General features: G+C 44.2%; 1 protein-coding gene across 5 annotated transcripts in view; it reads right to left on the bottom strand.

The window, feature by feature from the left end:
• The window catches only part of LCORL (ligand dependent nuclear receptor corepressor like), a 527585-nt gene that overhangs the window by 491444 nt on the left and 12081 nt on the right, over positions 1–24060 (bottom strand). For all 5 annotated transcript variants that reach the window (XM_078678413.1, XM_078678419.1, XM_078678416.1 and 2 more), the window contains exon 2: positions 19116–19181. In XM_078678413.1, coding sequence (XP_078534539.1) covers positions 19116–19181 — 66 coding nt within the window. The remainder of the gene's footprint in view (positions 1–19115; positions 19182–24060) is intronic.

Raw genomic sequence — 24060 nt, 5'->3', positions numbered from 1 at the left:
ACCCTCCCAACAAAACATACAGAACATACCGCCTCCCCTACCTTAGCATCCCCCTCTCTCCCACCTCCTATTCTCAGCCCTCACTACCCTCCTGTCTCCCCCACTGTCTTCAGCCTTCACTCACTCTTCTACTCACCAGCACCGTCTCTCACTGACGGCGCTACCTATGCCTCCCACCCACCGCCTTCACCGCCTACGTCACCCACACCCCTCGCCCACAAACACGCCCACACTTTGAATGCCATCCCACTCATTAGCACCGCAGAACCTTCCAACAACGCTAGTATATCCCCCCCCCCTCGATACCATGCCCGCTTTCCAGCTCACTACTCAACCAGTCACCAATGGCTCTCACCACCAACACCATCCCCAATCCACCTCCTGACCTGACTTTATCCACCCTCCAACAAGTCAAAGAGGATATTCTACAAATCAAAAAAGATGTCCACGCAATCAAAGACCTTCTCTCCTCACAGCCCAGTCTACCTCCCACCATCCCTCTACCCTACAAACGACGCACCCTCCCTACATACCCTCGCCTCCAACGACACCCGCGCTGGCCGACTATCCCCGTTCGCAATAACTCCCAGCGCCCCCGTCGCGTCCTCAACCCACTGTCGGACCGCGACCTATGCCCTCTCCTACGCTCTTATGGCCCAGGTCCGGTAAAACACATATCCAACACACACATCCCCATACCCACAATTCTTACAAACCCTCTGAGGCTCCCAATACTCAGAGGTTCCGTCCCTAACAACCTCAGAAAAGTTCCACTCACTCTAGAAAGCTCGACCACCCTTCTCTCTCCCAAACTCAAATGCATCCTACTCAATTGCAGATCGGCCCAGAGACACTCCTCCAACATCGCTGATCTCGTCTCAGCTATGGATCTGGACCTAGCCATTCTAACGGAAACGTGGCTTACTGAAGCCTCTACCCCGATTATGGACATACTAGTCCCCCCCAATTATCACATCATTAGGCTGGACAGGTCCCCTGGCAAGACGAGCGGGGGAATTGCATGCATTTTTAGGAGCAACATCTCCGTTACTAAAGTCAACTCCCCCTCCCTTTCCTCCTGTGAACTCCTCTGCCTCGACATCACCAGCGAGGGCAAACAAGTTTGTGCTTTACATCTCATCTATCACCCGCCTGGTGACAATCTCATTTTCACCCAACAACTCATGGACATGATCACTTCCAATGCCGGTCGGCAGACCACCCAAGTCTACCTGGGCGACTTCAATCTCCACTGGAACGATCAGAAAGACACAGTGGTGAATAGTCTCAAAACTTTCCTTAATGCGCTTGACCTCACCCAAATATGCGATAGACCAACACACGACAAAGGCTCGATACTCGATCTCATCATCGCCAAAGAGAACTCTACACAACTGGAGGCGATCCAACCCTGCGACTGGTCAGATCACCACATTATCACCTTCTTTATCAATGAAAAAGTTAAACCTAACCCGGCTCAACCAATCAAATCCAAAACATGGAAAAGGGACATGAAGAATCTTAACCCCTCTACCCTGCCTCCACGCATCAGCAATCTCCTCCTTCCCCCCTCAGGTGCCTCGGATGTTCAATCACTGACCGACCACTACCTTGACTCTATGAATACAATAGTCAATGAAGTAGCCCCACTGCAACTGAAGAGTCTCCACCAAAATTTCTAACCCCTGGTATGACGATAGACTCAATGACGACAGGCGTACTATGCGAATGGCAGAGCGCACCTGGAGATCGGACCCTTCAGCACTGCACCTCAAAAGGCTTAAGAACAAGAGAAATGCCTACTTCAGGAAAATAAAGCGCACAAAGTCGGACTTCTTTAGCCGCCAGTTAGACCAAGCAAAAAACAGGCCAAGAAAGCTGTTCGAATTAATCAAGACCCAAACAAAGACACAACCCTTACAATCAAACAGCACAACAAGCGACACCCCACACTGTGAAGCCTTCTCTGCTTTCTTTAAGCTAAAGACTGACAACATAAGAAATGACCTCCTCATGGATGTAAGCCGATTCCCCAACCACACCAGAATGTCTAACAATCAACCTAAAAACAAGGCATCCTGGCTGTACTTCGATACCTACTCGGAAGAAGCAATACACAAACTGCTCTGCACCTTGAAGCCCTCTAATCACCTCACTGACCCCCTACCTGCTAATGCTGTAAAAGACTTCATCCCCTTGCTCCTCCCTCTCTGGACCAAAATCATCAATAGCTCCTTACAACAAGGCCTAATTCCAGACTCCCTCAAGGTGGGGCAAGACACGCCTATACTCAAGAAACCTACAGCTGATCCGTCTGACCTAAACAATTACCGACCCATCACCAACATCCCCACCCTGGCCAAACTGCTGGAGAAATGTGTCCAACTCCAACTAACAAAACACATTGATCAATTTGACCTCCTCAACCCTCATCAATCAGGCTTCCGAGCGAAACATAGCACGGAAACAGCTATGACACACATAATTTATGACGCCCTCCAAATTCTTGATCGCAATGAGTCCTGCCTCCTCATCCTTCTTGACCTCTCTTCAGCATTTGACACGGTCAAACATGAGAACTTGCTGGAGCTGCTAAGCACTAGAATGGGTCTATTGGGAACTGTTCTCAAATGGTTTTCGTCCTTCCTTCACAACCGGTCTCAGAAGTTTAAGATCGACAATGTGCTATCTACACCTGTGCATGCAGATCTAGGTGTCCCACAAGGATCCTCCCTCTCCCCCACACTGTTCAACCTCGTCATGGAACCGCTCGCCACCTTGCTCCAAGCTTCCAATGTCCAATTCCATATGTACGCCGATGACACACAACTTTACCTAAAGCTACAATCCCCGGAAGATATAAAACATCTGAACTCCACACTTATTAACACTCAATCTTGGCTGGCCGATAATCACCTCAAACTAAATGCTCTGAAAACTGAGTTCCTACTCATCTCACCCCCGGCGAAAATTTCCACCACCCAAACCTGGCTCAATAATCTAACAGCACTCAATGTCCAACCTACCATCGTGGATTCGGCGAAATCCCTAGGCATCACACTCGAAGCCAAGCTCAACATGCAGCAGCACGTTAGCAAAGCCACAAAAGGAGCTAATTTCCAAATCAACACACTGAGGAAAATTAAACCTTTCCTCCCTGCCGAAGACTTCCAAACTGCTGTACAAGCTCTAGTCATCCCTCGAATAGACTACGGAATTGTGGCCCTCAGCGGACTCCCGCTATCCACAACAGCACCCTTAAGAGCCTCCCTGAACGCTGCCGCGAGACTCATTACTGGCTCAAGAAAACACTCGCATATATCCCCAGACTTAAAGTCTCTAAAATGGCTGCCTTTTGAAGCTAGAATACAGCTAAAAATTGCAGTTATGACACACGCGGCCGTGCACCACAATGCACCCAACTACCTCGCTCAAAAGTTGTCTATATCAGGAGGTTCGAGATCAATAGGAGTACAAAAAATCTACTCCTGAAACCTCGTAGATTCCGGAAAGAGAAAACATACAAGCACTCCTTCTCAGGAATGGCACCCAGGATCTGGAATGCCCTCCCTCCTGAAACCAGGCTTATCTCCTCCACTGTACTCTTCAAGAAAGAGGTGAAAACCATCCTTCTGGCCAAGATCTCCTGAACCTTATAGGTGCTGGATCAGAGACTCTGCATTGCTCTGTATCTCTGTTCACCTTGTCCTTTGGCACTATACTTCTACTTGATGGGGGACATTATTACGCTACTCTTAATACCGACCAATATATGATACACTTTGGGTTACTGATTCGCTCTCCCGATGCCCCCACTCAGTGTTCTCTCTACACTAAGTCATTGGTATAAGCCATCCACACACCCAAGGTGTACCTGAACACCGATGTAGTGGGATCAATGACTGGTGCCGTCTCATATTACTTGTTTACCTGTTTGTATATTGATATGTTTTATGTATGTTATTATCCTACCATGTCAGTGACTATTATTCTGCTTCCACTATCTCTGTTCATTCCTACTGCCCCAACCCTGTCATTGTGAAGCTCTCTGATATCTGTAAGGATCTTGTTCGCGCTATATAAAACTTTGAATAAATAAATAAATATGAAATGTACTATACTCTTCTAGAGGTATTTTTCTTAGTGAAAACTAGCTCAAAGGTCCTCTAACGCGAACACTAAAGCCGAATAGGTTTAAATAAATAGTAACTGATTTAAAAAACTTTCCATTTTTTTTTGTTATAAATAGGATCTACAAATATATTGTATCACTATGTACCAGTACATGTTGAAGCTCACTTGCCCTATGCGAGTTTGCGTTCAGTAGAATTTATTTCCTCATTATAAAGGAGAAAAGCTCATTATAAAGGAGAAAAGCTCATGTCTTGAATAGCTGCGAAGCAGCTCTAATTGAGAGGGACACCTACAGCCCGTACCGACTTCATAGCAGAACAGACTAAACTGGGAGGTTTGAAGTTTCATTTCTATCATAGCAAGTTATCTTGGCGACACAAAGGGTAGGAAAACAACTGTTGTGCTGGTCACACTTAATAAAGGTTTCTGAAAAGTCAAGCAGCCATAGGAATGTAGAGCAAAATGCTGCAGGGACCAATAAGGCATTAACGGATGATAAAAATACATATTTTTTTAAATACCTAATTTTTGTATAGACTTTATACCATACTTATGCTGTTTGAAGAGCTGTAAATAACAAGTGTCATTATTACTCAATTTACTGACCTACTGTTGAATATGTGTCTTTAAAAAACAAATCGCATGTTACCAGCAACATCTTTGTTAGATATGGTCAATAATCTGTAGGTTGCAGCGGAAATGTGTGAGCAGGGTTGTAAGGAGTATATCATGGCCAGGATTTTACAATCCAGGTATTTATATCTTGTAATGCAATTTGTATCAGATTTGTAAGAATTTACATTTCTTAACAAGCCCACGTTTTACTTGTACTTGTGTATTGTGTACACACTATCACCTGTGCAGTCTGAATATCACAGCCCCACGCTGCAGCCATGTGCATTTCCTAGTATTTGCTGCCTCACCTCTTTAGCTGCAATAAGAGTCATGACATCAGAAGGTTTAAACGTAAACATTACTGTGTACATACAATGAATGATATCATACAGACGCAGGTTCCAAGAGCCTGTGCAGTGGGCAATGTAGAATGCAATGAACGTTCAAGTATTATCGAATGGCAGTGCCTTTAGAACCACACTTTACTTATGAGTGTGACCTGCAGATCATTGCTTCTTCAGAATGCGCTTCTGAGGCTGCACGGAAACTCATTTGCACAATGAAATGAAACAAAACGTTTCATGTATTTGATTGCCCAAGAGCTGAATTTACAGATTTATGAGTTGTAAAAATTACGTTTAAAACGACCCCTCAAGCTCATGTAACAATTTTGTAGAACGGAAACAGGTTATACTTTCCTGTAACCGACATGGTATCGGACTCAGGCAGGCTAGAAATATCTGCTCATATTGCTGGACACGAGGCCCCGAGCAAAAGATCAAAGGAAGCATCTTGCATTAGCTTACCCATTAAGCACACTAATCTTCTCGACCATACAGCACTCCAGAAGTCCAACAAAATTAAAGGGCAGGTGCAGCAGGGTTTTCAGTAGCCAGAATTTGTTTACATGGGAGGAAGGCAACCAGCACAAAGTCAAAATTTTGAAACAGGAGCAAGCTTCACTTTTGTGCAAATAGAAGAAATGTTACCTCATGCAGTGAACAGACCAAGGCAACAGAGTTCTAAGGCTTTTGAGGTAGGGTCCTAAGGCAGAATGTAAAAGGCCACACTTCCCAAGAAATGTGACAAACTGGATGGCATATTTGCTATTTTTGTTTTCCCGTCTGTGCGCCCTCTGCTTCTCTCTAAGGCACAAAGGCTCAATGGGTGCCCAATAACGCATCCTATAGGGAACACAGGTCACAGGTGAAAGAAGTTGCAACGAACATAAAAGGTAAACTATTCATGGATTAAAAGAAGTCTTCAGAATAAAGAATTCTACAACTAAGATAACCCCAAGCTTGACAAAGATTCTCCTTAATGTATACATCTAGGTCACCAGTACATGGAAAACAAGGTTTCGACTTTCCTAGGCATAACATTGTTCATTTGTTACACTGATTAAAGGCTTGGCCAACCTACTCTCAGAACTAGTGACCTGCAAGTGGCAAAGAAATCATTAAATTCAGCCAGGAATTCGTAACAGGGCAGGGAAGCAGCGGGGCACCAATCCTACTTGGAGCTATCCCCTCAGCGAGGAAAGGTAAAGCCATTTTGTGCGGTTTCTGTAAAGTTGGAAGAATGGGCCCAGTGCAAGCATTTTTTTATCCAGCTTGCCGGCCAAGTTTCTACCATAATTTTTTTTTACATGATTGATTGGAGCATGGCATGAGATAACTGAGGGGCTGGCTGAGTAGCTCATGTTAGCTAGCTAAAGAGCAAGTACTACAGTACAGGAATCACCGTGAAGAGGATTTCTAAATCTGCAGTCCTGCTTCGAATTTCCTTCACAGATGATAGGAATGGGATATTAGAGATGCTGCGAGAAAGCATTGGTTAGAAACAGCTTCGAGCAAAGAACAGAAATCTTTATGAACAGATCGGTCTTTCCTCAGTCGTGTCCAGTGGTGAAGGTGCGAGAACGTGTCTCCAATTCATGGTTTCGTTCGTATAGTGCAAGTCCACTTCTCAGGGAGAAGTTTTTCTGCCATGGGAGTAGTAACAGGTTTTCACCAGAATTTCTTAAAAACAATTAAGCAGAAGGAAGTTACATATCTATAGGTACAGTTCAGCATTATAGTTATTTTCATGAAGTCATAAATCTTGAATAATTTCATGCTGCCTGCGCTCACCCCAGAACACCAAATCAATACATGAATTCATTTATAGAGTAGACTATCAGCGTTGTATTTTCTTGGAGCATGCGGATAGGACTGCAGGAGGCATGAACTGCAAAGCTTACAAAACTTGGTCATAGGGACTTTAAATACCCAAACTGTTGTAGCAGCTTTTCCTCTTGAGTGAGCTCTAGGTTTACTTGGTAAAAACTTGTTGGCAATCTGGCAACATAGGGCAATGCATGCAACTATCCACTTATCTACGGATTGTTTACAGGTTGCTAAACCTCATCTCATAGCCCCATAATTTAGGAACTGTTGGGAAGACTAATAGATTTTAAAGTAAGTAGAAAAGAAGGACTTAAGACTGAGAGAATGTAATGGGTAGGATTCGGAAAAAAAAAAAAAGGTAGTAAGAGTGACTGATTGAGGTGGACTTCTGAAACTACCTTGGGCAACAGAGGGGTGTGTAAATAAAACTACCCTATTGTGATGGAAGACTGAAGTGTTCCACAGAAGACAGACATGCAATTCACGGACTCCACAAGTCGAGGTAATTGCAAGTAAAAAGGCAGTTTTTCCTGATAAAAGTGTAGTAGCAATGCTCTACGGATCGAAGGGCGGACACATTAATTTAGACAGCACTATACTAAACAAGGAGTAGAAGGATTTCTGCATGAGGAAAAGCCTTTGACACCCACTATAAAGTCTTTACCAATTGGAATCTTGAAGAAGAAAAAAAAAAAGACTTACGTTCAAGATTTATGATATTCAGTGAAAGCCGTCAGGTTATATAGGCTCCTGAAGGACAGCTGTAGGCCTGATTTGGCTAGATGTAGTAAATACGGTAGAATGCTATCTTCCTGTACTGTGATGGGATCATAGTTCTGTGTATAACACCATATGCAGAAGCGTTTCCCCTTAAAAGCATCGAAATCCATTGAAGGACGCAGCTTTAAAAACGTTCATGAAATCTTCTGGAAGATTTGGTTGTCCATACTGTGTGACCTCAGGAGCTATGCTGCCAAATTCAATGATTGGATTGAGGGGTAAAGATTTTTGCCTTGATGTTTAGAAAGGTCTTGTCTAAGCTGGAGACGCTTGCTGTAGGTTATGGACAAGTGGAGAAATTTAGTGTAACACCAATGTCTCAGCCAATGCGGAGCCATGAGAATCATTGTGATGCATAATCTCAGTAGCTTTTGGATCACACTTAGAATTATTGGAAAGGTGTACACAAATGGGTTCTACCAGTCTATCAAAAAGGCATTACCCAGAGACTCAGGTTCGAGAGCCCTGGATACAGTCTCAGCATTTTGGGTATTGGGCAGTAGCAAACAGATCCAAAGGTGGAGTGCCTCATTGTTGAAAGATGGATTTCACAACTTAGTGGAGGCCTGCTCATGGTTTTCTTTGATGAAATGGCGGAGGAAATCTGTTTCCACGTTTAGAACTCCTGGGATGTGGAATGCTCCGATAGAGAGCCCTCTCGCTGGAGACCAATGCCACAGTGTTTGAGCTTGGCAAGATGGCTATATGGACCTTCTTCCACCCTGTTTGTTGATGTAAAGCATCATAGGGGCGTCGCCAGTTTGAATCATCAGGTCCTTTGAGATGGAAGAAAAGCTTTGAGAGCCAGTAGAACTGCTTTTAGTTCTTGCAGATTTATGTGATATTTCTTTTAGGACCCCAGACCTTGGATGGTTAGATCATTTATGTGAGCACCCCATCCGGTTAGTGATTCACCTGTGATTATAGTCCGAGATAGTGTTTTCTGAAATGGATCCCCTCAAATTGTGCTAGTTGGTCCACCATGCGGGGATTGATGTGCATTCGTTGTTAGGAGAATCCGATCTTCTCAAAGGCATGTTCTAGGAGGCCAATGATCTTCCAGACAAGTTTGTACAGGTCTCCTATAGAAGTGTGCTTTCAGTACTCTATTGATGCAGGACACCATTGATCCAAGGAGAGATGCTACCTTGCGAACCGTTGGCCTGGTCTGCTGTAGGAATTGGGAACATTGTTTGAATTGAAGAAAAAAGAAAACTTCTCCGGAGACACACTGAGTGTCGAGTAGGTCCTAGAAAAGGGAGCTACCAAACCAGCATTTCAATGGACTGCAATGACCTAGAGACCTAGTTTTGCCAAGAGAGAAGATGTGGTGGCATAATCTTCCTTTGCTTTGTGAAAAGACTGCACTGATGAGCCAGTCGTCCAGGCATGGATATACGAAAATAACTTTTTGTTGAGCCGCAACCACCGTCATACACTTGAAAAGTTTGTAGAGCGGATTTCAGACGAAAGGGGAGTACTGCAGTGATAGCGGTGTGAACCCACTACAAGCCTGAGAAATTATCTGTGACGTGTTACTATGGGGATGTGAAAATACGTTTCCTGTATATCTACTGCACAGAGCTCAAGTGCGGAAACATTTGGTACAGTGAAAGCATTCTGAATTTGTCTATTTATAAAGTTGTTGAGAAACCAGAGATCCAGAATTGGCTGAAAAGGGTATAGGTGACTTATCTTTTTGACCAGGAAATATCTGGAATAAACTCGTGCCTTTCATGGAGACTACTTCTATGGCTTTGTGTAGTAGGACAGTGGTTTCCTGCTTAAGGCCATCATGGTTTGTTGGAGGGGCTGGTGGTGACGCAAAGAGCACAATCCTTCTGAATATTTAGAACCCATTTGTTTGTTGTAATGTTTGTCCACTCCTTCCAAATAACTGTACCACTCCACCCAACTTGAGGGGATATGTAATCCTCATTGCTTCGATTGAGAACTTTTTCCCTTGTTCTGCGAGGGCTTGTGTGGAGAAGAACTTATTTGGTATCTGTTTTGAAAAGACCTTTGAGGGTTTTATATTGGTGGAGCCACCTAGAGGTTTGAACCCAATGGTAGAAAACGTTTTGCTTACGTTTAAACTGCTTGAAAAACTTTGCTCTTCTAAACCCACTGCTTGAGTGTTTTCACTAGCTTTTAATGTGCAGCATTTCCTCTGCCGAAGAGAGATTAGAAATCCTTAGTTGAGTGTTTGGTTTTAAAGATAAAAGCCTTAACCAATCACAAGTCTTGAGGAAAAGCCTTGGGAAAAAGCAGTAGAGGAAAGCCCAACTGAGTCGAACGCGGCATTGGTTTGATTTAAGATGAGAAAGTCCCCCAATCAGCTCTCTATAAAATCTTGTTGCCTGTGATATGGTAGATCAGATTTGAAAGATTTCCTTCCCAAATCACCCAATAAGATAAACCCAACAATGCTAATGAATTGGCATTGTGACAATGCTGTACCACACATTCTTTTGGATAGCATCCATCTGTTCTTCCAGGTGGTGCCGTGGTCTCCAGGGAAGAAGCGTATTTTCTGGGCACTGCTGTGACAATTATGGAATCTGGTTGAGGATCAGTTTTGAGTAAGTCTGGATCTAGAGGCGGAGGTTTCTATTTCTTCAACAGCCTCTGATTTGTAGATTTTACAATAGCTGGAGTCAAATGTCTTTAACAATGCCAAAAAAGCCTGGAAGAAGAGGTAAGAGGCCTCTATATAGCTCTAGGTTGCAAAGTTTCCATTATTAAAAAAACAGATGGCTGAGGAGTATCAACTTGGATGTGGAGTTTAGCTGCTCCCCTGACTAAAGCGTCTTGAAATGTTGTGATATCATCAACTGGAGGAATATGGAGATCCTGTTTGTGTTCGTGAATAATGAACGACTGGGATACTGAGAGCTTGTGGGAGTTTTTGTATGTGATAGAGCTTTTCATTTGAGAATTGGTGACATAGGTTGCTCAAGCACCTTTGCACAGGAGAAATATTTAAAGGTTGTAAAGGAACCGGAGGAGGATCAGAAGGTGGTATAATGGTACGAATTGGCAGAAGACTTGCCTCTTGTTCGGGTGATTAAGGATCCATACACTGGAATGAACAAGAACAATGTGAAGAGATCTCCAGCTGAACGATATTAGACGTAGAGCGAGGGGTATTTGACGGTGTACACAGTCTTAAACAAACTAGAGATCCTGGTGGAGAGACAGGTCTTTGAAATTGAGCGTTGACACCAAAGTCCGTCGTGATTCGGACGTTCAAGGACGTGATGGCGAAGGACATAACCTGAAGCCGAAAGGTGAGATCTTGACATATATAGATACGGTCTTTCTATCAAATGAGGTGGACGCAAAAAGAGCGTGATGGCGGTGTCAGACCCATTTTTGACGTTGAGGAAGGTTTTGCTGTCAATGGTGTAGACCTCTCAACGTATAGCCTTCTATCGAAGGAAAGAAGTAGACAGACTAAGGCTTTGACATTATACGAGGATGGTGCGCAGAACAAGATTTTTCAGACAGATCTCTTAAGGGAGTCTATCAGTTTTGTGCCATTTCTCAGAACAGCGACAAGAGTGGGACTACTCCAAACTTTGTCTGCCTTCAAATTTTCCATCCATCCACGAATTTGATGCCTTCTTTGTCTTAAGTGTCCTTTTTGACATTTTACTGCAAAGGTCACATCCTTTTGTGTGGTGTTGAGGTGATAAACTCCACACAAACCTTGTGGTCAGATGAAGTTTTCTTTCTGCCACAGAAGGACACTTTGTGAAGAGCGCAGGCACTGACAGAACTTTCTTCAGAAACAAATTGTAAAATTATTATTATTAATTTTTTTAAACACCCCAGGTGTTCTGAGATTCTCTCAGAGGGAGATATAAAAAAAAAAATCTCACAGGCAAACTGCCACTGCAGTGCATTGTGGGTTAGGGGCCCTCTGGAATTTTTAACGGGACAGATCCCATTTTGTGCTTTCTAGTGTTAGCCTATCAGGCTGTCTTTTCATTTGTCATAGGAAAAGGGGTCTGAGCCTGGAGATGTTGAATACAAAGTGTTGTAAACTTTGCAGTTCATGCCCCTTGCAGTTCTTATCAGCATGATTCAGGAAAATAAAATGCTGACAGTTTACACTATAAATGAATGGAAAATAACTCCATGATGGACACTAGACGATCTTTTTCCTGGATTCTCTGAATGCATTGAAAGTGTTCCAGGTTCCGCGGAGACAGCACGGAATTACTCAATGAACAGCAGACGCTGCAGAAACAACTCATACTTTGTATGTGACTAGGAATAAAGGACCACTCAAAGGCATGTCCTGAGGCATCGGAGACTGCTGCTATGTCCCTTGATGGAAGATTCCTCCATGCAAAATGAGTTTGTGCCTACATCTTAGCGGCTGATTTGGTCATTGAATGCTTTGATACTGGAAAACATAGTTTGCCCTTTTTGGATCTTTCCATGAGAGTGTAAGGTGATCTCTGACAGCATTTGAATGGACACAGGAGTTAATACAGGTTTTACCCTGGACTTAGATCCATAAATTTGGACTGGTTATGAAGTGCACATATGTTGCTTTCCTCGTAGAAAAAAAAATCCTTAGTAAACACTTCATATCATCATGGGCATCGTACATGGAACACTGCTGTTAGTATGGTTAGGTGGGAATAAAATGTACAGGACTTTAGATTGGCAAATGAATGGCATGTCACATGCAAATAAAATACATGGCAAAAATAAATCGGAGCGCAAAGAAACAGCAAAAGGTGCAAGAGTTTTATTTCTGAAATCTTACCAAAAGGTAGTACAATTTAAGCCAAAATTAGAAGGCCTAGTGTTCAGGGACACTACACAGCAATTGACATTCTGGGCTCCTGAAAGCACAGTCCAGTTTTTTTTTTTTTTTAACTAAGCTATGTTTTTTTACTGCCTTTTTCCGTTTAACAAATAAGCTGAAATAGTGAGGCTGCTGAGTCAATGTTTTCAAATATGAAACATAGGCAACGCTTTAAACAAATTTTTTTAATAAAAAAAACACAAATTGAAAGGCATTTTAAGATCTTTAATATTCCACAGCTATTCAGTTCATGAATGCTAGGGAGAATCTCAGATGCCAAAGTTTAATTTATATTTTAACAGCAACAGCAATGTACCTTGACTTAAAGTACAGTTCTAACGATGTGACAACCCCGTACAGGTCTATTTTTGAAAATACTAGACAATCACATCACCAATGTGTGTCGCTATAAGTATCTCGTACCACTGTTGTGTTCGCTACACACGTCTAAACATTCTGATTTTGCAGATTTGGTACTGCCACTCTCAGATAGACTTAATTTGTTTGGAGAGTGACTGGTTTGAAAATGGAGTGACACTGAGCTACATGAAGGATGGCCTTATTTATGTGCAATGTTTTAAGTCCCTTTGAATTTTCCTTGGACAATAAAGAAATCATCCACTATAGGCACAGTGCTGCCGGATTGTAGGAGGTCTTTTTGATCTGGCAGTGACAATACAACCCAACCCATGCACCACAGCCAGGCACTTCACAGCATATATGAAGTAAACAGCTATCAAGAATGTGGTCATCTTCTCACACAACAGTCTTTTATTAGATGATCCTGTAGAACTGTTCCAGGTAAGTTATTGGACACTTTCCTCCTTTTTACAAACACATTAAATGGAAGAGTCCCAACAAGATTTGGTTTTGTATCTTTGCAAACTTCTATATACACATTTTGTTTTGCGTTCACATACCACTACTGGGCACAAATGTCCAAACAAAGTAAATCTACGGTTTCATTTGTAAGCACAACTGTTCCACTTCACGAACCTGGATCGGTCATATTATGGAATCTTAAAATGTAGGACTTCTTCCTCCCAGATAGATTCTTCTACACATGCCTTCCAGGACACATGTACTGAAAACTGTTTATTTACCATCTTTAGGTCTGGTCTACTGGTCTTGGACCAATGCTAGGGAACATTAGCCTACATCAGTAGATGAGGGGACCTGCGCACCAGTTCTTTTCCAAACCTTTCAGAGATTACTGGTTTGCAATTTTGTTCAGGGACATTCTAACAATGTGGAAGTTATTTTGGTTTCTGTCCTGGCTTGAGTATTTTAGGGAGGAATTTTGCAAAAGGATGAAAAATATTCCACATCATCATTTTATTTTTTTATACCCTAATATCCGATAAACTTCTAAAAGTCTGACTGGGCCACTATGTTGATTATCCTCTTCTTGCTCCATCAAAGGCTCAAAGCTGCCCCTCGCAGTCAGGCTCCACTAGGGTTGTGCTACTAGTCTAGAGGAGATCTAGCATGGCAGTTCAAGTTGGATCTGTACTGCTGGAAAAGGACAAAGACTGATATGTGCGGTTGCATCTCATCTGTATTGGCACAGGAATACAGCTCTAAGTAAATCTGTAATGGAGATTACCTAAAGCATTCCTCCAATCACTCGTTCATTAGGAACCAGTGATTAATTTTGAAAAACAGTGTTGTCAGGGCTAGTCCACGGCATAAGTCTTGTAATCTGTACAAATCTTGGGGGAGGGGATGAACCATAGGTTTAGTTGTTTCCAAAGTCTAGTAATGGTCTTGATGTCAATAGTAAGACCGACAACAGAGTCTCATTACGATTGCCCATTATTTTAAGAAATACATGCACAACTTCTTCCCTTTATATGGGGCCCGGAGGTAGTTGTTGAATCTGAACCTCCCTCTCGCTCTCATCCTTGGTTAACCGCCTAGGAGTTGCCATGTTGAATGTTGGCAGACTCCAAAACACCAACTGAGTAATATCATAAGCCATTTTACACACCAGTTCAGAGTGATGTCAGAAAGAAGCATCCTAAGTGTGCATAAAACCTGTTCAAACTAGACAAACGTAAGGCCAACAGACACTTTGTGTATACAGAGTCACTTTGAGCATAGATGCTATTCATCTCTATATGTAGCTTGTTCTACACCACCACTTGTAAACAAGAGCACACCTATATGCTCCAATCAAGCACAATACAAACAGCATACAATAGTCTGCCTCAACTGGGTGTTAAATGAGATTCCCACAGAGTTCAGGCGCATGACCATCACACATTTTCAGGGATTCAATCCGAAGATGGCAGCCGCTGTCTACAGGGTAGCCATGACACAACCAAAGTATTCTAGTTCACAGAAGTGACAGCTGCCAGTAGAGAGCTGGACCGCTATCCTTGAAGCTACGTGCCCCTGCCCAGTGTTGGATCCAATAATTGCAGATGTGAACCTGGAAAATTGGCTGACCAGCTCCCTGGACGCCATTCTCCCTAAAAGAGAATGCTGAAGAGGGAGAAGAGAGTGGGCTCAGCCCCTTGGTACACCCAGGAATTGAGAACTCTTAGGAAAGGCTGCAAGAGGTTGGAGCCGATTTGGAGAAAGGATTTGGGGGGGGGGGTCAGCCGGAAAGAGTATCGCGCGGCAATTAGAGGATATAAAGCCGCTCTTCGGGACGCCAAAGCGAAGCTCTTTGAGGAGAGAATTGGCAATTCTGCTAACTCCTCTAGAGAGTCCTTTGAAGTTTTCAGAGATCTCCTGAAAATCCCCGAACCTCCGGTTAACCATGATAGTCCCCGAGAGAAATGTAAGGAACTGGCCAACTATTTCCACATGAAAGTAGAAAATATCTTAAGCTCCCTACCTCGACAGGCCCAGGAATTAGATATAGTTAACCAGCTGGGTGCTGTGGAAATTGAGCTTGAAGCCTTTGGACCAGTGACCACCGACGAAGTTCTTAAGGTGCTAGGGGTCATGAAGAGTGGCTCGCCTAGGGATCCTGTTCGGATGAGATTTTTGAGACAGGTAGCAACTACCATCGCCGCCCCAGTAACTGATCTCATCAATTCATCTTTTATGCAGGGGGTGGTGCCACCCAGTTGGAAAAAAGCAGTAGTAAAGGCCCTCCTGAAAAAGCCTGGTCTGGATCCATCTGACCTAGCAAATTTCAGACCGATTTCCTTGCTTCCCGGGCTCGGTAAGATCGCGGAGAGACTGGTGAACCGTCGACTGTCATATTTCCTGGAGTCTAATGGCTTGTTGCGGGACTCCCAAACGGGATTCAGGCCAGGCCACGGCACGGTTGCGGGACTCCCAAACGGGATTCAGGCCAGGCCACGGCACGGACACCGCCCTTCTGGCAGTCGTGGAAGAAGCCAGGAGCATTTTGGATTCAGGAGGATCAATGGCAGTGATCCTCCTGGACCTCAGCGCGGCTTTTGACACCGTGAACCATCAGGTGCTGCTCCAGCGGCTGTCAGATGTAGGCATTACAGGGATTGCCCTGAAGTGGCTCGCGTCTTTCCTGAGCGACCGGACTTATCAAGTCTGGGAAGGTAGTGAACAGTCAGCATCGATCCCCCTCCAGTGTGGTGTGCCTCAGGGCTCCTCCTTGAGCCCTACATTGTTTAATGTCTATATCGGCCCCGCTGGAGGGCGTGGTGGCGCCATTCGGTATTAAAACTATCAGTTATGCTGACGACACCCAGCTGGTGGTGGCTCTTTCCCAGCTGGTGAATCAACCTGACCTACTTCACTCATGCTTGTCCAAGGTGCACACATGGATGTGCAACTCAGCATTAAAACTGAATGGCTCCAAAACAGATGATGCTGTTGGGCCATTCGGTGCTCTCATTGCCGCCAAGCAGCTGGCCTAGTTGTCTTGGCGATCCCCCAAGCCCCAAAAAGGAGATCAAGAGCTTGGGGGTGTGGCTGGAACAGGACTTATCTTTTAAGACACATACCAAAAAAAAAAACGCAGGAGTCTGTTTCGGCCTTCTCCGGTCAGCCCGTAAGGTCCTGCCTCTTCTTCCACCGGTTTCCAGGAAATTACTCATCATGGGACTAATTGTATCGAGGCTGGATTATAGTAATGCGATTTTTTGGGGCGCTCCGGAAGCACCGCTCAATAAACTCCAGCAGGTGCAAAACGCAGCAGCAAGGCTGCTGATGAACATCCCTAGGAGGCAGTCAGCTAAACCAGCATTAAGAGCACTGCACTGGCTTCCGGTGCGGGAGAGGGTAAAATTTAAATCCCTCTGTACGGCTCACAAAATCCTTCAGGTGAAGGGACCTCCCATTTTGGGGAGTATGGTGCTCCCCTATAAGGCTACCAGAGCCTTGCGCTCGGATCATAAATATCTGTTGCAAACTTTCAGAGTGAAAAGAGCCCGGACGGGTGGCAGAAGATTCTCAGTGAACGCGGCCAATTTGTGGAATGCGCTTCCTTTGAATCTACGTTCTGAGACCTGTACTATGCGGTTCCGGAAACTACTCAAGACCCACCTGTTCCCCGCTTAATGTTTTTCTTTCTATTATGAGCCTCCGGAGCCTTGGACAAGTGCTGGGATGCCAGAGGGTAACCGCGCGCTATATAAAACTCCAAATAATAATAAAGATGTCACACTAGGACAACAAACACAGCCACGGGGTGGGTCACTAGAAGACACTTTATCTTAATCAACAGCATCAAGAGCCCCCCTGAGACATGGTTAAGTAGCACAGGCACAGGAGTAACCCTCCGACCTCAAGCCAGCACAAAAAGGTGCACCCTAAGAAGCACTGGGGCAGCCAGGTGCAGAGTGCTGTTTTGGCGTGGGGTGCCCTGTAGCTTTCAATGGGGTCTCCGGTTTGCGAACCGACTGCAGACTCAGGATGAAGGTCTTCTGGGTGAGACCACCACTTGAGGTAAGTTGGGATGCTGGGGGTTGGTTAGACAATCAGTTTGGCCACCCAAGGCCGTGGGGCGTTGGGGTGCAGGGTATCTTTATGGGTTGGATCTTCTTACCAGCTCCTGGTCGCAGTTGGGGGGCAGGCTTCCGGATTGAGGCTGCAGGTGTCGGCTTGAGGCAGGTCAGGGATCACCAGATCTTGGGTCAGAATCGCCAGGGAGACCTCCTCCTGGCGTTGGGCCACTTGAACACGGGCGTCGAGTGCAGACTTGCGGATCTCGTCAGAGCTGGAGTCTGTTGGTGACTAAATCAGTTGTTCACAGGAGACAGTCCTTTCTTTTGAAGGCAGGGCATGTCCTCTGGGTTCTTGAGGCTGCAGGACACTGTAGTTTCACTTCTGCAGGTTCGAGGTGGGGAGAGGCCGGTAGGGATTGGGCAACGGTAGAGAGCTTCCTTCCCTTCTTTGCCTCAACACGGCTATTGGGTCCTTCTTTTCTTGCGGTTTCTTGTTTGAGGAAGCAGGGTTCAGGGGTGCCCCTAAACACTAGATTTAGGGACGTTACAGGTAGGTAAAAGGTTGGGACCACTGGGTCCCGTCCCTGGGGTGGGTACACCCCCTATTATGCCACCCTCCACTGGGAGGGGGGAATAAGCATCACCCTGGCTCGCTGGGTCCCCCCCCCTCCCATCTGCAAGACTGAGGGGACTGAGCGTTGTGATTCACTTTGCCTCCCCCACCTGAGAAGTGGGGTTGGCAGGGGATGGCACACCTCCCTTCGCGACTAGTTTTTCCCGTTGGTTCTCTTGCCCAATGCGGGGATCATAAGTGGTGGTGACCAGTTGCCCGAAGCAGCAAAAGGCCTGGGGAAGCTCTCAAAGGCAGCAAGCCTTTGAAGCTTCCTCTTCGCAGACCCTGCCCATCATGGGGGAAGAGGCATGGCACCTCGTTCCAGGATGTGCATGGTTTCAGTCTCCCGAGAGCAGCAGGCTCTCGACCTAGGGGTCCAGAAACATATATGGTACCTAAAGAGGGCAGTTTCTCAGAAAGGTTTACTAAACTCCATTTAAAAAAAAAACAAAAAAACACAGGCTACTGCCCTATCATAAACTGACCATAGATGGGCAAATTCAATGGACTACAGCAATGATATAGGGGCTGAAGTAGATGAAGCTGCGCTTGGTAAGCTTTAATGTAATACTTACACTCCAAAATCACCTTTACTTAAAAGACTAGCATTAAAAACAAAAAGGAAACTCTCCTGTGGCCTCAGTTAAGTTCCAGGTTACACTTAAATGTTGACAATAATGAAAGTGCATTTAGTGAAGCAATGCCTATAGAAGTAAAAGTACCTTTTTGTTGAAAATGTAAACTTTATTTCACCCATATGGATCGACACTACACCCCCCCTCCCCCAAGGATTGCGTTGCACCATTGTCCAATTCAGACTAGCCCACTAAATAATTTGTCTGATGGAGTGTCACGGACCATTTCCTAAGCTCTTTGCACCACTAAATCACCAGTTGTGATTTAAGAAACTAGGAGAAACGTCGGAATCTGAAAGAATACATTGATAGTTAATAATAGCTTGATAGTGCATTGATAGAGGGCAAAGAAAAAATTAATATACTATGTGCAATGCAGAAGCATGACAAGGTTTGTGGGTAAGAGAGAACAACTTAAACTCCCCGTATGGTATCCTTATACAATTAAAATTCAAATACCGTCAAATAAACTGAGGTCTCTACGAAGTCCTGGTCCATAAAGCCCTTCTAAAATACTTTCGAAACCTGAAAAGACAGAAGAAACTGCATTTTAATTGAAGAATCCAGTTGATTCAGTGCTCTACAAATCAGATTGCTTACTTACAGCAATTACTAGTCAATAGCCGGAAAACTGCCTGAAAACTCTATTTCTATGTTAAATACAGCATAATCTGGTTGCCTAAGAAATAAACTCCAGATGGATATCACTTGTTCATTGATCTTAAAGCTGTTAAAAACATTGAAATCGCAAAAAGCTAGACCAACCCCCATATGCATCTACCCCGAAGCACACCACCAAAAAATAAATGAGGTTTGTTTACTGATCGACACGTAAGTACTCAAAGTAACTACAGGTGATTAGACTAAGTTTGCAGCAAAAGTGAAAAAAATCTTTCAGATACAAATAAAGATGGAAATAAAGCAACACAATAACAAGAGCATCAGAAAAGAAAAGTGTTTGAAAGAAGGATATGCACTGGGAACTAAAGTTTAACACTTATCACCTAAACTGCAAAATAAACACCCATAGCAGTAGTTTGTCAAAAATAAGAGGGGCAAGAACGGGCAACAGTTCGCATTATCTGAAAGTCCTCTTCTAAAGAGCAACACAGGATAGGGACCTGGTCCGGTTTCCTCCTTAGATTAGAAAAAGGGGAGAAAGAAATCTACACTGGCAAAGTCAATAAGCCTGTTTTTGGCTGCCAGCTTCTTAGCTTTGTGAAGGTGCTTGTTCTGTCATGGTGTTTGCAGAACTTTATTACTGTGGAACTACTTGTCCCATGTCAATAAAAAATAAAAAATAAAAATGCAAGAATATTTTTTTATCTCAAAAAGCATACATTGACATATTAGTCACTAGAAACTGGAGGGAACAGCTACTTTGTGTTTCAATGTACTCCCAGTGAAAGAGCAGAACTCCTCCACTCACACCAACGTTAGAGAACGGCTTAAGTAGGCTGACCCACTGCCCCATTCTGTATGCAGTAGGAGGCAGAGAACCCCCCCCCCCCACCCCCCAAAAAAAAAAAAACATTACGGTGTCAACAGAGCAAAACAATGCGATGACGGACGGAGCGCTGAAACTTTTCTGACACTCACCCCCAGTCACAGATCTGGGTTGAATCCATCATTCTTTAGCTCACTTCGCCACCCCAGTTCAGACCCAGCTACATGCAAATCTGTCTTGACCCTGTGCCTCATAGGAACAGTCCAGCACGAACAGCCAAGCCAGGTCTTCCCTAGACCGTAAACAAGTATCCTGGAACCGGTTTTGGGTAACAACCCTCATCAGAAAGGCTATCGTTATTCCAGTGGCAAAGTGAGACAGGGACCCACGTCTGTGCACACCTTGCCAACTTAGGGCGAACAAAGTAAACACAAGGAGATGGACAGAGCACTGACATTTTTCAGAAAATTACAGCCCATTGGATAACAAAGGCTTGCTGAAAGGCCCTGTAAGCATATTTTATAAGTAACTGAAACAAAATCAAAACGTCTCTTGTAACACAGACCCAAAAGTGAATTGAAAAGAATGAGTAGAGACGATTTGTAGGCAAAAACTAACAGTACATCAGTTAAATACTCTGGTTGTCATAGCCACCTTCCCCTCGGTTCTAGTACTCATTTTGAATGCAAGGATACCCTTTCAGCAGACCCACCACCAGAGGCAATGGGTTCGGAGTGGATGCCAACTTTATGCAGGATAACGGTTCCTGCAAACAGGAAGAGTCCTGAAATGACAGCCATGCACTAGAAGAGCATTTCTGGCACGTTGGCATTATTAGTGATCTTGTTTCTGAAGATTGATTCTCCGCTTTGGGCACCTATCTAAAGGAATACAATATGACTCCATAAATTGACTGCTATGCAAACACAATGACATGTGCCACAATGTTTTTGCTCTCCACCAAACTGGATACCATCATGTACTATTAAAATAATAATGGGGTGGGGTGGGGGTTGCCATCAGGCAGCACCCTTACATGGTGTTTGTTGAGGGCACCCAGAAGGCGCACAGGCAGCAAAGCCCCTCCCTCACCTATCTGTACAGTGGACTTATATTTGGCCCTAGCAAGACTAGACGGGCGTAGGCCTGTCTGACTATCCTAGATCATGGTACTGCGATGTGAGCAAGAAAGGCAAACTAACCCTTTCCCCAATAATGGATAACTGACTGCTGTCTCTGTCCTGGGTACAGTACACAAAGCAGTGGTGGCATATACCATGTTAAGATCTCGCCTCCACAGCATATGTGCTGCAAGATGTATGGTTTACAATTCAGTAGGCTTCCAATGTACCCAGAGCATACCATTAGTTTTCATTGTCACTCATTTGCAATTTTACGATTGCTTAGCTACAGCAGGTTGCCCTTTGGGTCTTGTGTTAAATACTCCCTGGAGTATGGATTAAGTACATGTGTTCTTCCATGCCTTTGTTCTTCTGAAAGTATGTTTATTTTTTAAATTGTATATGCTTTTTGGTATTTTTTCCTGAACATGCTTTTCTACTTTAGACACAGGTATTCGGCTTCTTATTTATGTTGCCTTCACCCTTTCTACCACCTCCATTGCTGCTTTAGTTATTGAAACCCACAACTGTACTACTCTATGCCAGGATTCTCCAAAGTCGGTCCTGGCGGGCCAGATCCATGCCAAATTTTTAAGATAACTGCATTTATCTAAATGGGGATATGCAAAAAAAAAAAAATCTGGCATAGGTGCCGGCCCTCTAGGACAGACTTTGGAAAACCCTGCTCTACGCCATTCCATTGAAAGCCACTCTACCCCTATGCCACCCCAGGACATTAACTTTTAGCAATGCTGAACAGCAGCCACGAAGGAGTACAACATATCTAAAAGACATTGGCAAAGCCAATAGCTCTCACATAAGTGAGTCCTATTAGCGTTACCAATAGTTGTTTAAGATTGATAATAGGCAGAAATTTTTATCTGGTCATCAAATGTGACCTACAGGCTCCTTTTCTGTAAAGCAGGTCTATGAATGCCCAGAACTTTGTGCTGACATTGTGTGTATGTCGAGTACTGTACTGTATGTAGTACATGTGCATTGGTAAGACCATGTGAGTTCATACTGAAGCCAGTAGAACCCATTTTACATGACCGTGGCTTGGCACGGCACAAGAAAATGGAGTTCAGCTTCCCCAGACAGTGGAAGTTTACAGCTTACAGTCCTGGGAATTGAAGGTGCAAATGTAGACACTAGTGAGGACGACGGCGGCAAGACTACTTTTAGAAATGGAGTACCTTTGTTACGAAGGGGCTGCTGATTAGTTCTTGCTGAACGCTGCCATGTGGTTGCTGGCAAGGTTTGGTTCAAGGCAGGTTCTGTTCAAGATGCAGAACTTTCTAGGGTGGTACCACTCTTTTGTCTATCCCAGATTACTGCTTCAGAGCGCCAAGGTGAAGAAAACTCATATCTCTCTCTCTCTCTCTCTCTCCTGGAGGAGCATGTCAAGTGCCAAGAAGGCTGCCTGTTGGGAGGGTAGTTTACCTGTGTCTGCAGGAGGAGACTCAAGGAGAATCACACACACTGAGAAAAAGTAGGACTAATAACAAAGCAAGGAGCCACCGTGCTGCAGAGGGTCCACCAGCCACTCAGAAGGTACCTGGTGGGAACTGCATAAAGCCTATGTGAGCACACTAGCACAGTTGGCGTTGCAACTGCAATGACTATTGGCCCAGTTAGGGATGCATCAGCCGAGTTGAGGCGGCAACTGTACTAGTACCTTTACTGGCCCAAGCAGGCCCATTCCTGCTTCATAACTGAGCAACAGCTCAAGCAGGGCACAGCTGCTTTAAAGCACCAGTCTGCCAATCTACTTTGGAGTGCACTCAGGCAGCAACATGAGAAAACAAAATGATTGCACCAAGCCTCCTTGGCAGCTTCCAGGGACTGCTACCAACAACTGTGGACTAGAATCAAGCTAGAAGCCCCTCAAGATGTGGTAGCACTAGTTCTGAGACACGTTATCCTTGTAATAGCCAAGGACTCACAGCATTAAACTATTCGGTGAATAAAGGGAAGTATCTAAAAAAAAAGGCATGGAGAGGGACTTTCTATAAACATACTGCATCCTTACATTTTTTGGGGATAGGGAAGATAACCTAGGTTAGAATTAACTCCGCTTCTCAGCAAATTTGTTTTAAGCATTTACATAAAGATGAGTGACAAGAGGCATGGCGTTACTAAGAACACAAAAAAGACAAACAGTGGTGGTGGTGGGGGGGGGGGGGTCGTTGTACCATATACAAGAATATGTAGAATGTCAATACTTGAGGAGTAGTAAGTTATGCAAAAAGAACACAGTCATAGGACTTTATGATGTCACATAATAAGACATAACTGACTTATGTAGTCTTAACGGCAGGCAAATCTTTCTCTGAGAAAGAACACCAATATCACTGTCATTAGTAAACTCAGTGGTGATTCACAAACACATGGAATACCCTTTAGCAGCAATAATAATTAAGTCAACAAGTCCTCTCGTTAATCTGTGAATGCACACCATGAAAGTTGCATGCACAACAGTGGCAATACCAATAAATGCAATTTCGATGTACGCCATAAACTATGCACACATACCAATATCAATGCCATTAAAAGTAATGTCAATATACATTATGCCAACTGTACCCATACTAATAAGAATGTCCGCAAATATATCAATGACTGCCATGTTCCATGTGCTAGCCATAACAAACTCATATCACTGCTGTCGAATTCACCGAAGAGGACCTCCCCATCAACCACGAATCAGAGAAACGTGGTCAGACGGGCCCCGTGACCCAAACCCAGGTGTACCGATTGCAAAGTCACAGGTGGGGTTACACTAAGCCCAAAGACAAAACAGGGAAATCCCTGATCGATCACGCAAATAGGATGA

The sequence above is a fragment of the Lissotriton helveticus genome, chromosome 2_2 (genome assembly GCF_964261635.1).
Source record: "Lissotriton helveticus chromosome 2_2, aLisHel1.1, whole genome shotgun sequence".
Classification (NCBI taxonomy): domain Eukaryota; kingdom Metazoa; phylum Chordata; class Amphibia; order Caudata; family Salamandridae; genus Lissotriton; species Lissotriton helveticus.
The sequence above is the reverse complement of the archived record's forward strand: the minus strand, read 5'-3'. Positions and strand labels throughout refer to the sequence as shown.